This window comes from Anomalospiza imberbis, chromosome 1 (genome assembly GCF_031753505.1).
Source record: "Anomalospiza imberbis isolate Cuckoo-Finch-1a 21T00152 chromosome 1, ASM3175350v1, whole genome shotgun sequence".
Lineage (NCBI taxonomy): Eukaryota > Metazoa > Chordata > Aves > Passeriformes > Viduidae > Anomalospiza > Anomalospiza imberbis.
In genome coordinates this window covers 4,734,372-4,746,496 of record NC_089681.1, presented here as the reverse complement: position 1 = coordinate 4,746,496, position 12,125 = coordinate 4,734,372, and the positions used below count along the sequence as shown (strand labels likewise).

At 39.4% G+C, this 12,125-nt stretch overlaps 1 protein-coding gene and 1 long non-coding RNA gene across 13 annotated transcripts in view; one reads left to right on the top strand and one right to left on the bottom strand.

Annotated features, from left to right (window-relative positions):
• The window catches only part of TRAPPC9 (trafficking protein particle complex subunit 9), a 444,584-nt gene that overhangs the window by 393,571 nt on the left and 38,888 nt on the right, over window positions 1-12,125 (bottom strand). For all 12 annotated transcript variants that reach the window (XM_068180203.1, XM_068180211.1, XM_068180227.1 and 9 more), the window contains 2 exons: window positions 8,004-8,130; window positions 4,339-4,484 (listed from right to left, as the gene is read on the bottom strand). In XM_068180203.1, the coding sequence (XP_068036304.1) occupies window positions 4,339-4,484; window positions 8,004-8,130 (273 nt within the window). The remainder of the gene's footprint in view (window positions 1-4,338; window positions 4,485-8,003; window positions 8,131-12,125) is intronic.
• Window positions 6,115-11,645, top strand: LOC137468493 (uncharacterized). The gene is made up of 4 exons (XR_010995970.1): window positions 6,115-7,117; window positions 7,496-7,639; window positions 10,644-10,746; window positions 10,846-11,645. It is a non-coding gene; the product is annotated as an uncharacterized lncRNA (long non-coding RNA).

Sequence of the window (12,125 nt, the reverse complement as noted above, 5' to 3'; positions counted from 1 at the left end):
TTTTATATTAGCACTTCATAACCTTTTCAGCCCTCAAGTTCCTGTTTACATTCCAAATTTCTCACAGTGAACCACATGCACCTGAATTCAGACTTTAAACTGAATGTGGCAAGATTCTCCCGGCAAGCTGAGGATCTGCAGTCCAAGTAAACAAAAGGTGGCTTAATTACATTTGTTAAATAAATCATGATTTTAAGCTAAATTATAGCATACATAGATTAGTTCTTACTAGTTTAGCCAATGATTTTAACATACATTGCTAACAGTTTTTACTAGGATATTAGGAAATGTCCAGTAAAAAACCTGGATAATCAATAGTAAGACTTTAATGCACAGTTGAAGCAATCTGTACTCTAATTGTACATTCACAATCATTTACTTTCTGATTACATTTTGCAGGCAATATTACAGAGCTCAAGGGAGATGTACTTAATGTAAATGTTTAACTCAAATTAATGCTAGTGGAAATTAAACACATACATCCACAGATGTTAATGGGTTATATTACTGTGAAACCTGAAAAGCAAAACTTGATTAAAACAAAACATTCAAATTCATAGTGGTATGAGATGTTCCCTGCATTTTATATTTAATTGCTTATTAGTGTCCATGATGTCTTGTGCATTCTGCAGCCCCCAAAACAGCCTGCACAGGTACAGAGTTAACCACTGTGGTTTACTACAGCAACAGAGGCACGTGCAATAGCACAGCAGCTCTGCAGTCCTGAATCTCCACATTCTATCACCACACTGAGGAATGTCTGTTCTGAAAGCACAACCACCCAACAGGGCTCTCCAGGCCCAAGACTCAACCTCAACCCCCCATGATTCACTTATGCCAATGATGTCAAACCTCTGGGCCTGGGCCAAAGCTTCCAGCTGGTGTTTGTTCCTCATGCTGTGGGCATCAGGGTAGAAACATTTCAGGTGTGGTACTTTGTGGCCAACACCTGGTGAAGCAGATTGAGGGATCCCATCAGGATCCTCCAGGTTTGGCACAAAATCCCGCTGCTTATCACTGGGGAGGCTGCTTTTCTCCCTTTCCCCCTTCCAAGCTAGTTCAAAGCTCTGTCACCAAGCCCCACCGCTCCTGTGCTGGAACTCCTTTTCCCATCTGAGAAAGGCTCATCCCATCAGGTGTCAGCAGGCCTCATGTTGATAGATGGTCAAAAAACCCACTTTTTTTTCCATTGACAACAACCTCAGAGCCACGCATCAATGGAGCTGCCCGTTCCTATAAATATTATTCCTTGCTTCTGGAAGGATCAAGGAAATCACTCCCTGTGCTCCTGATCCCTCCACCAACTGTCCCAGGGCCTTGAAGTCTCTTTTGATTTGCCTCGGACGTCTCTTTGTTGTTTTGTTTCTGCCAATCTGAACAACCAATAGCAGATAGTAGCAGATAGTAATCAGAGGGTCTTTCTAGACTGGAATTTTCCAGTGATGTCCCTTACCTGAGCCCCTGGGAGACAGCAGACCTCCCCTGAGATGGGCAGGTCTGCACATGGGGCCCTCCGCTCCCCTTGGAAAGGAGGAAGTCTCCAACAAGGACCACCCTTTTTCTCCTGCTAACAGAGGAGGTTGTGATGCAGAGTCTGGGTGGTCTTGGTTTAGGAGGTCCCTCTGCCCCAGAAGGACCCTCTGCCCCCTAATCAGTTGTTTGGCCTTCTCATTCCAGAACCTCACTCCTGCGGTAGAAGGTGCAAGTTCTACTTGTCACATTCTGAGGAGAAGGATGAGGAGGAACCTTCCTCCTGGTACGTGCAGTGACCTGGCTCCATCCTTCCTCTGTAACAGACCCGTGACTGCCAATCCCTCCACTCATCACCCTGCTGGGCTCTGAGTCCATCTGCTTCTCCACTGCAGAGACAGAGAGGTGACCACTCTACTCCACCCTGGGCTTGTCAGGCACAGCTGTGCCCAGTTCTGCTCTCCACAGCTGGGAGGGACACAGACGGACTGGAGAGGATCTCAAGCACCACAAAGGTGATCAAGGACTGGAGAGGAAGGAGTAAAGGAGTGAAATATCCTCTCTGGGGTGAAGAGAAGGTGCAGGAGCAATGTCATCACAGTATTCCAGAACTTCAAGGGCTGCATAAAGAGGACAGAAGCTCTTTCCTCACAAGGAGCCACAGGAAGAAGACCAAGGGTGATAGACACCAGTTGGACTGAAAGAGATTTTATTTTCTTACTATTTTTTTTTGTTTCAGTAAGAACAGTGATTCAGTGGAACAACATCCCCAGGGACATGGTGGAGTCTGAATCAATGGAGGTTTTTGAGATGAGTTTGAAATCCCCTGTGAAAAATGTGCCAGGGCAGTGCTACAGATTTGTCTCCTTTGGGGAAAGGTTTTGAAAGGAAAGGTAAAATGAGCTATATTTGTATCAGCTAATACAGGTATGACAGAGCTGTTGGATTTACTAACAGAACTATATTATATATTCTTCCTGCTTTAGACTACCAGCATTCAAAACCAACAAAACATTTCATGTCAAAAATCAGTAGGTTTATTTTTTACAACTAGCATGCTATTAAAGCAATTTAACTACAATATAATTATCCCTGTTATTGTTTCCAATCAGAAAAGCTTATCAAGTTGAAAGCTGAAAACATTTCAAGACTTTCTAAATGGGTTTTGTTTCCCTTTGATTTGTCAGCAGTGCTTGATTTCCTTTGCTGTAAAATAACAATTTAACCAAAATATGGAGTACTATCTCCATGTAAGAAAAACAGTTCATTTGTTATTGTTGGTTTTAATTAATGTTAAATACATGCCATTAAAATAGTCTCATTAATTTTTAAGTTAATAAATTTCTCGGCATATTTCAAAGGAAGTATCTGCTTTTATTTTGTATTTTCTTTTGTTCACTAAACTTTGAAACATTAGAGGCTTTTAGCAGTGACTGCATTGTTTATATACTTCAAAAGACAAATGCTGTACAGGATCAGAAGCAATCAGACATCTCCTTAGGCTAAATAAAACCCTAAAAGAAGAATGTTCACTGTAAAATGTAAATCTCCTACAGTACACAAAGCACTGAAACAAATCCTAACCAGTTCAAAAATGCAGGTTCCTTTTGTATGCATCAAGAAATGAGAATATTGCTTTATACAATTATGAGACAAAACTGGAAATAAGGTTTTATTTAAATGAAGAAAACATGACACGGTATAGCTAAGAGATTAAATGTTGAAAATTTAATAGTAATTAAACTTTCAATAAATTAATACGAGAAATCAAGAGAGCACTTTAAGATGTTCCCCGACATGCACATTTTTTCAATTTATCCTTTAACTAATTCTTCTTAATCTTTTTTTTTAATTTCTTATCTTTTCTCTTTTGAAATCGAAGTAGTGCTGCAGCGAAGTCACACTGAGCCAAGTGCATCCAAACTGCCAGATCATCATCCCTGCCTCTGCACATCCCAGCTGCTCCTGCTTCAGCTGTTTATGGAAAATACACATCACCATAAACCCAACTGGAAAATGCGCATGTTCTCTCAGGGTGAGGGATTCCACCTTACTCATAACCAGGGTCCTCAGCAGGGGCACAGCTCATTTTTGTTGGAAAGAGGAAACCACAGAGATTCTTGGAGAGCTGGCCCTGCAGGAAGGCACAGTCCAGATGAACAAGGAGCCAAGTTAAAATATCCTGCAAATTTCTGAAGTTTTCACAGTGACTTCTTCCACAGTCACACAGAGCTTTTTTGTGCTGACATGGATGCCTCTGGCAAAAATTATCATGTACATGATACACACAAAGGCCACAAAAAGAACTACCAATATTTGTAACTAATCCAGGATTAAAACAAACTGCTGATCTTCTTCCAATGGCACAATTACTGCACTGAAAGGCTTAATAATCTTTATAAAAAGAAAATTACTGATATTCCTAACAGGATTTTAAAAACTTTCTTTTGTCTGACCAGCCCTCGAGTAAAAGGGACCAATCAGACATTTCATCACTCTGAGTTTATGTAAAATCAGAATAGGAAAAGGAAAACCACAACAGTGCATTTTCCCCAGGGCACTGAAACTGTGGTGGCTGCCAAGCAGAGCGTGTCAGAACTAAGTTTTCCCTGAATTCTCCTTTGTTTGGGAAGGAAATAAAACTAGTTTATCTCTTCTGAAAAATCAATATTACCATCTATGAGACTTTATTTCTCTTTTGAATATCAAACTCTGCCCCAGAGAAAGAAAGATTTGTTCCTTCAGGATTTGAGGCTAAAAAAACTGGTTATCTCAAATAAAAGCCAACAAAGTACAGGTTTGCTTTCCTTGACCACAGAAAATTTCTAATTTAACAAAATAACAGAAAATACTGTAAATCATTCTTACCTATTTTCTTATTTCGTTCTTCCCCACGACTGTGTGCAATAATTGGAGAATATATGAAGGGGCTTTTGGTTGACACATTCTGACCAAGTAAACTTTTCATTTTGTGAGGTCGGAGACTAGTTGGGAGGTTCAAAAGCTTCACAGATCTGTTGAATAAAAGTAATTTCTAATTATTTTATTTATTCTATTTTGTAACAGGTGACTGTATTAAAATAAAAAAAAAACCTTGATATATATCAAATATCAGTCTGAGAATAAAATATACCTGAAATGCAAAACTTGAAGCAAACATTTACAATACAAAAGGAAGAAAATGAACCTGAGGTTTCAGAAAGCTCTCAGAAAATAAGTAACAAAGGAGAAAAATCTTCTTTAGAAACCAACAAAACCAAAACTAGCCAGAGCAGTGATTTGAAATACAGCTATTAACTTTTGAGTGCAGACTGAACTAAAACTCCAGTGCAGAAAGCAGCCAAATATTTCAGTTAAACCCAAACTAAAATCCAGAAAAGATTTCACTGGGCAACACAAATAAAGAAACTTCTCCACAGTGAATAAAGCTGATTTTAATACAGTGAAAATGCAGAGTAGGTGCTGGAAGGAAGAAAACATCCCAGAACTTTTGAGTTGGTTTGTTAAACAACCAGAAAGCAATTACAATGATTTAGTAGATTAAAATGATTTATTAGATTGCATCCCTGCTAGACCCAATTCCCTACAATGCCAGGCAGGGAAATCAATGCTCTTCCAATGCTGAGGGGAAAGTAAAGACTAAATTTTGGGCAGAAGAACAAGCAATAAATTGGTGGATATTCAGTAAAATCAGCAGCATTTTAAAAACCTGTAGGACACCTAATTACCTCAAATCAGGAACTCAGCACAATAAAGAACAGATATATCAGTATCACACTAACAGAAAGTAGACACACACAAGAAACCAAGATAATGTGTTTCTGCTGAAACATAATGAAGCTGTAAGAGTAACACTACACAGACAAGTTCTCTCTGTGAAACAAAGCACCTGATAAGAAATTACTAAAGAACACTAAAAGTAGGTTGAACAAGAAATAAATCACATTCATATGTCACATGTTGATGATGCTTAGTGTCAGCATCAAAATCATATGCAAAATCACAGGCAACAGTCCTGGGGAATAAGAAGGAAACTGTAAGAGACCCCTGATATTTCATATTTTAAAACCTCTTCTGATAGAGATTTTTACAAATTAGAATGCAACTTAAAGCAAAATTGGGAATTATACTTATTTGAGGAAACAAACATTGAATTTGATACAGAGGTAATAAAAAGGAATTTTATTTGATATACAGAGGAAAGTGCTTTGGCTCCTTCTGGTTATTATATAGATACTGGTGGATAACCTGCTTTACCTGAATGCATGACAGTGGAAGGAATGCTCCTCCAACACATATCAGAGAGCTGTACCCTCACAGGTCAGACACTGAAGAGGGCAGATTTTTTAATTCCTTTGAGTGAAAAGCTTCAGTCATGTCCCCTAGCCTGACAACACTGAATGCAAATGAGTGACAATTAAGAATTACTAACCGATTTCACTAGCTACCCAGAAGATCAAAATCCTGTATTTGGAAAATGTTAATTAAAAACAACCTTGCTTAGATGGAAAAGGATTTTTTTTTTTAAGAAATCCCACTATACTAAGTAAACAGAGAGAAGGGGGAAAATGGCACTGAGTCAATTTCAAGTACTAAGGAAAGTACGTAAGGACAACTAAAAGCAGCAGTGGTGAAAAGAAAGAAAATTTTCTGCTTTTAAATATATTAGTAAGACAATTACCTTTAACATAGGTAAACCATAAAAATGGGAATAGTGGAATTTTTATCTGAGAAAATACCAGATGATGATTTTATATTCAATATGAGTAATGGAATATAAAGATTTTGACTTGCCAAATCTCTTCTATTGCTTTTAAAGTACTGGGGAGAAAAGGTAACATTGCCACTGTGTTCCTATTTCACTGTGGCATCTCCATGTCTGACAGTATTTTGATTAAGAAATCCGCATCCAAAATAAGCACCCCATATTAAATGGATTAAAACTCATTAGACCATGAAATGCCAACAGTAAACAGAAGTCATCCCCATCAGTAAATGTGTGTTTCTAGGAGGCTTTAACATGGATTGAATCGTAAGCTGAGGTTATTCAACATTCATCAAAATGACATTTCCACACATTTATAATTGATATCACAAAAATTAGCACGATTTAGCTCAGAGAGTTCTGCAGTCCAGCAGCACAGCTGGTTCCCAGTGGGCTGGGCAGCTCTACAACACCAGATCTGCTGGGCAGATGTAACTAGAGCCTTTGTATCTAAATTCAACTAACATTTTATTGGAGCACAAATTTTTATTACTATGGCTTTTATAGAAATTTTTACAGACAAGAAGGAGGAGGAAAGGAGCAGCAGTTCTTAAATGTTAAATAAAGTTGATGCTGGGTTCCTTGCCCCATGGCAAAACAGAAGGAGCTATTCCCAACATTCCAAGCACAGTCAGGTCAAGACAAGCTGATAATGTGTGGATATGTTTGTCCCCTTCTCTCAGCATACAAAACATTTTCATTGACATGAAGTCTTTCCCACTGAAGTCTTGGGAATCTCCTGCCAGAGTTCTAACCGGCCTCTTCTTCCAGTCTCTTCTCCCAGGTAACAAGTGACAGGATGAGAGGAAACAGCCTCAAGTTGCACCAGGGGAGGTTTAAATTTGATCTTAGAAGAATTTTTTTCATGAAAAGGCTTGTCAAGTATTGGAAGGGGCTGCCCGGGGAGGTGGTGGAGTCACCATCCCTAAAAGTGTTCAAAAAATGTGTGGATATGGCATCTGAGCATATGGTTGAATGGTGAACATGGTGGTGGTGCTGGGTTGATGGTTGGACTTGATCACCTCAAAGGTCTTCTCCAGTTTTACCTATACCATGGTTCTGTGATGCTATGACTAAATTCATGACTCCCATGAAGGAGGATTCAATCAGCATTTCCCCCATTTGCTTCACTATTCAGCATACTTCTTCTGAATAGGAATTATCTTTCCTTCAAAAGAAAATATTTTCTTTCAGTCTTCTATTACTGATACCAAGAGGCTACTTTGTCTCTTTCTGACTCTCTCTAATGTTTCATGCCAGGCTTCAGCCTGAGCAAGTTATTATTCATTGGCCTGACTGCATGATGTGCCTGAATGGAACTAAGATTTAGAACAGGCCAGTGAAGGTGCCAGCTTGAAAATGCAGCATCTGGAAAGGGAGAGGTACAAAAAGCACCATTTCCAGGTGAGTTCCAAGCTCTGTGGATAGAGACTGAATCCAACTCCTGGACCTTCAGTATTGAAATGATCAAGTATTCAACTAAAATCTCAGCTGCAGTAAAATACCTTCCTTCAATTGAATAAGAAACTGTTGAAGGACAGTTCTTAAAAAAACAAAACTTCTCTCTTTCTGAAACTAAAGGCCACAAAGTATTTTCTGGTCAAAGGCTCTATTTTTGATCAAGAGCTTCTCAAAACAATTTGACATTTTGACATTCTTCCATGTTCCTGTGATCCACATGCATAAAGTGAAATGACTGCATCCTTTCAGTATCCTTTAAAATTTGACAGGTACTGTGAAAAAGTTAAAGACTGTGCTTTGGTCTTACTTCACAATAGGCAATTTGGTGAAGGGAACAGGAGGTAGCTTCAAACCATCTGGAAGAGTGATGACTTCCATTGTCCCGGGGCATTTTGCTGTGTAGCTTTCCAAGCTCTGCGTGACATCTTTCTTTTCTAGAAAATAAAATTGGAAAACAATTTCAAACTCACATTTCATTGAGACTATAGCCTTTTTTTTGTACAAAATAACTCAACTGGCATGCCAACTAATTTCTGCATTCAGCACTTGGAGTTATATTCAACCTTGACAGATGGATCAAATATAATTAAGTGACCTTAAGCAAAAGAGTTTTATAGATTCCTCAGAATTTTTCAAGTGCCAGGCTATACCTACTTTTTGTTAGGGTTTTTTATTGTCAAAATACAGTTTTTTACAATTCCACCTATTAAATCTATATAGACAAACAAAACAATCAGCATCACACATATTAAGGTTATTAATAGTATTGTATGGGAACAAGGACTGCTCTGAAACATTCAGTTAAATAATATCAAAGGCAATGAAGAGAAACAAATAACTTTTGATGTTAACTTATGTGAAAACTATCTAATCCTCAAAATAACTGTACTGTGTTATGCTACTAAATCATAACAACAGGAAAGAAAGATTTTCTTTGGTTTTGCTTATAAATACAAGAACATTCAAACAAATATATATTATTTGGGCTATCTTCAAGAATGTACAATGATTGCGTATTAGTTTTATCCAGCAATTATTTTCAACAACACATAAAATTGTGTCTCCAGGGGAAAAAAAAAAGTCTATTTGGAAATATAAAGCCTCAACACAAAATTGTATTTGATCTTTATGGTGCCTTCCAACCCAAACCTTTCTACGATTCTATGATTCCACACTTCTCTGATGAAATGGAAGTCTGCAAACAGAGAAAAGCCTGGCAGTGTTTGTTGAGAGGTGAGAATAAGGCAGCTGAAAAGACCTATATTGTTTTAAAGTGAATATTCATAGACTGTTGGAAGGAACCTTAAAGCCCAACCCCGCTGCCATGGGCAGAGACACCTTTCACTAAACCAGGCTGTTCCATGTATGTGCTGCCAATAAAAATAATTATTCAATATCGAAACTGTATCTAGAAAATACTTAAAATATCAAAATACCAATGATAAAACTAAATAAGAATGGGGAGGGTGATAACAAGTAGTTATCAGTAGTAGTACTACCAAAAAAACCTGCTTAGAGAGGTGTACTGGGTTATGCATCCAGGTTTTGGTAGTAAGGAGTGGCCTTTGGGAGAAGGCACCAGGGTATCTCCATTCCAGACAACCCCAAAACAAACCTGCTGCTGCCCAGAGCTGGGCCAGTCAGTTATGCTGGTGGCACCTCTGTGAGAACATATCTAAGAAAGGGTAAAAAATGCTGCATAGCAGCTGTGAGAGGGAGGAGTGAGAAAAATGTGAAAGAAACATATCCTGTAAACTGTGCCAAAAGTACCAAAACCTGCCCAAAACACCATCTTGGGCCTTGAAAAGCACAAACATCCAGCAATGCTTGTGCTGCCCACACCAATCCAGCTCAGTTTGTGAATTCTACAGCCACAAGGAATACAACACTCCTTCAAAGCAAATCAACACTGATTGTAATCCCCTCCACTATGGAATTAATGGCACATAACTGACAAATTGCCTTGCTCGTGTCTGTGTTTCACTGAACAGTCTCTTGAGCCATTCCCCACATTTTAATTGCCTGTAGGGAATATTCCCAAAACCACATTAATTAGACATCCATATATACTCGGAGCAGCACAGCACAGCCAGGAGTTGTAGTGGTTCAAGGATGAGTATTGCCATCAAACTTTCAGGTTATTTGCCGTATTATGAGCAAGGGCACACAGTGCAAGCAGAATCCACCGAGATGGAAATCTTCACAGCTACCAGGAATGATGAAGGTAATACTACAGCATGTGCTTAATTGTGCTTGAAACCAAAGGTCTGCCACTCCAGAGCACTGCCTTTCATTCCCTAGTGCAAAACACCGTCAGTTATTGTTCTCAAAGAAAGCAGGCTGCCATTTGCAAGAATTTGTTTACAGATTTTTGAGTCACATGGTTATTTCCTGGCAGCAGCTCCCCACGCTTTCCATGAGAAAAAAGCCAAACCAAACCATTTTTCTATGTCGATGTGGTGTGAAGCACAGCTTTAAACATGCTGCTGCCAGGCCAGCAGCTCAGCTCCTTTTTCTTAGCACCACATCTCAGCCAAGATGCTGAAGGAATCCACATCAGCAGGACACAATGGGAAGCATTCACAATGCAAAAGAGCTGCTGGTCCTGCCCAAGAGCCACTTCTGAAAGCAAACACTGGAACATTCTCCCTGGAGGAGCACCTCAGCTCCCTGACCTCTGTGGCCCAATGGTAGCCAAAAACCTGCTACAGCCACTGCAGCACTGAATTCTCACTGGCAGCTCTGAATTCTCAGCTTCTGGCTGCCTGAAATCCTCTTCTGACAGAACCTCCTGGGAGGAGCCACTGAACTCCTCAACCTCCCTCCAGACCCACAGTTAGGAGATTTCTGTGACTGTTATCACCAGCACTTACCTTTTTGAAAAGAAGAGACAAAAACCAGCTGCTCTTGGAGGTCTTTACCCACCTGGTCCTTCATGCTTGTACAGGTCAGCAGGAAGGCAATCACCACTTGATCCTGTGACCTGTGAATTCACCTCAACAGCTTTAAAAACCCATCCTGCAGCTGGGAACACTGCTGGATACTCTTGTGTACGTATTAGAGACTCATTATCGAGTGAGGAGTGACAGCTTATTTTCTCATCTGGATTAACTATGTTCACAATTTTTTTCCCCTCACTTTCTCTCCAGACTCACTGAAAGACCAGGATCACAGAGTGGCTGTAACCAAAGAAAGCTGAGCAAAGCCTCTGGCAGCACTGGCACGTGAGCACATTCCGCTCAGTTTGTTCAGTATAACCCCACTGTACTTTCCCCATTTCATACCAAATGGGCTTTGACTGCTTCTGACAACTGAAAATTTTGCAAGTCCACCCATACTCTTAGAATTTCATTGCTCAACCAGTTCACCTCAACATAGCAAGCATTGGTTTTGCGTCCAAGCTGCTTCAAACCTTTTAATATGAGAACACAAAAATCCGAGAGCTTCAGATGCACGGTCAGAAGCCATTAGTGATTGAAAGCTACTAAATGTGAAAAAGACAAGACTTTCTTCTCATTTCACAGTCATGTGGAGCAGTATTTCACCATAATGGAGCCATTGAAAAATCAGACCAGGACAGGACAGAAGGTCAGTTATAGACTAACATTTTTAAGCACTTTAGTAACTGCGATTTAATAGTGTAACACAAACAGCAGTTCATGTCTTGGCAGATAACACAGAAAATGAGAAGAACACAATTCCTATAATTATGCTCTTTAATATTTGAAGAAATTTTAAGTAGCTGTACTCGGGTTCAGTCACTACCCATTGAACACTAAGGCAAAGAATAAAAACACAACATTTATTCTTTGGCATCAATTAGTTGATGTTGTGTTGCTCAAGTCACAGTGTCCCCTGCAGAACAATCTACAGCCAGGTGGAATAAAGAAAGGGAACATTTCCTGTCTGACCCACCAATCCCACTGGAACAACTTCATTTCCTTATGGAGCTCACTAAAATACTGAAAATAAATAGCCCAACACCTTTTGACTCCAATTTTACCTCAGTGATAGGCCCAGAATCAACATTTTAACAAAAACCCTCATTGCCCAGGTGCTTTGTGCTGGCTGAGCTTTCTCCTTCTGCCTAGAAGACATCACATAATGGTCACAAAGGAGAAGTCTGAGGAGAGCTCCTGCAGCAGTCCTGACCCAAGTCTCTCAGGACAGACTCAAACTTATCTCCTCAATGAGTTCACAGTAATATATAACAAGACAGAAAAGGCAGTCTAATGACAGAAAAAAAAAAAAAAAAAAAAAAAAAAAAAAAAAAAAAAAAACAACCAAGAGAAAAAGCAGTTTTTGCACCCATAAACATAGAAAGGCCTTCCAGTGCCGGGAGGGAGCATACAAGAAAGATGGAGAGAGACTTTTTACAAGAGCATGTAGTGACAGGATAAGGGGAAATGGATTCAGACTGACAGAGGGA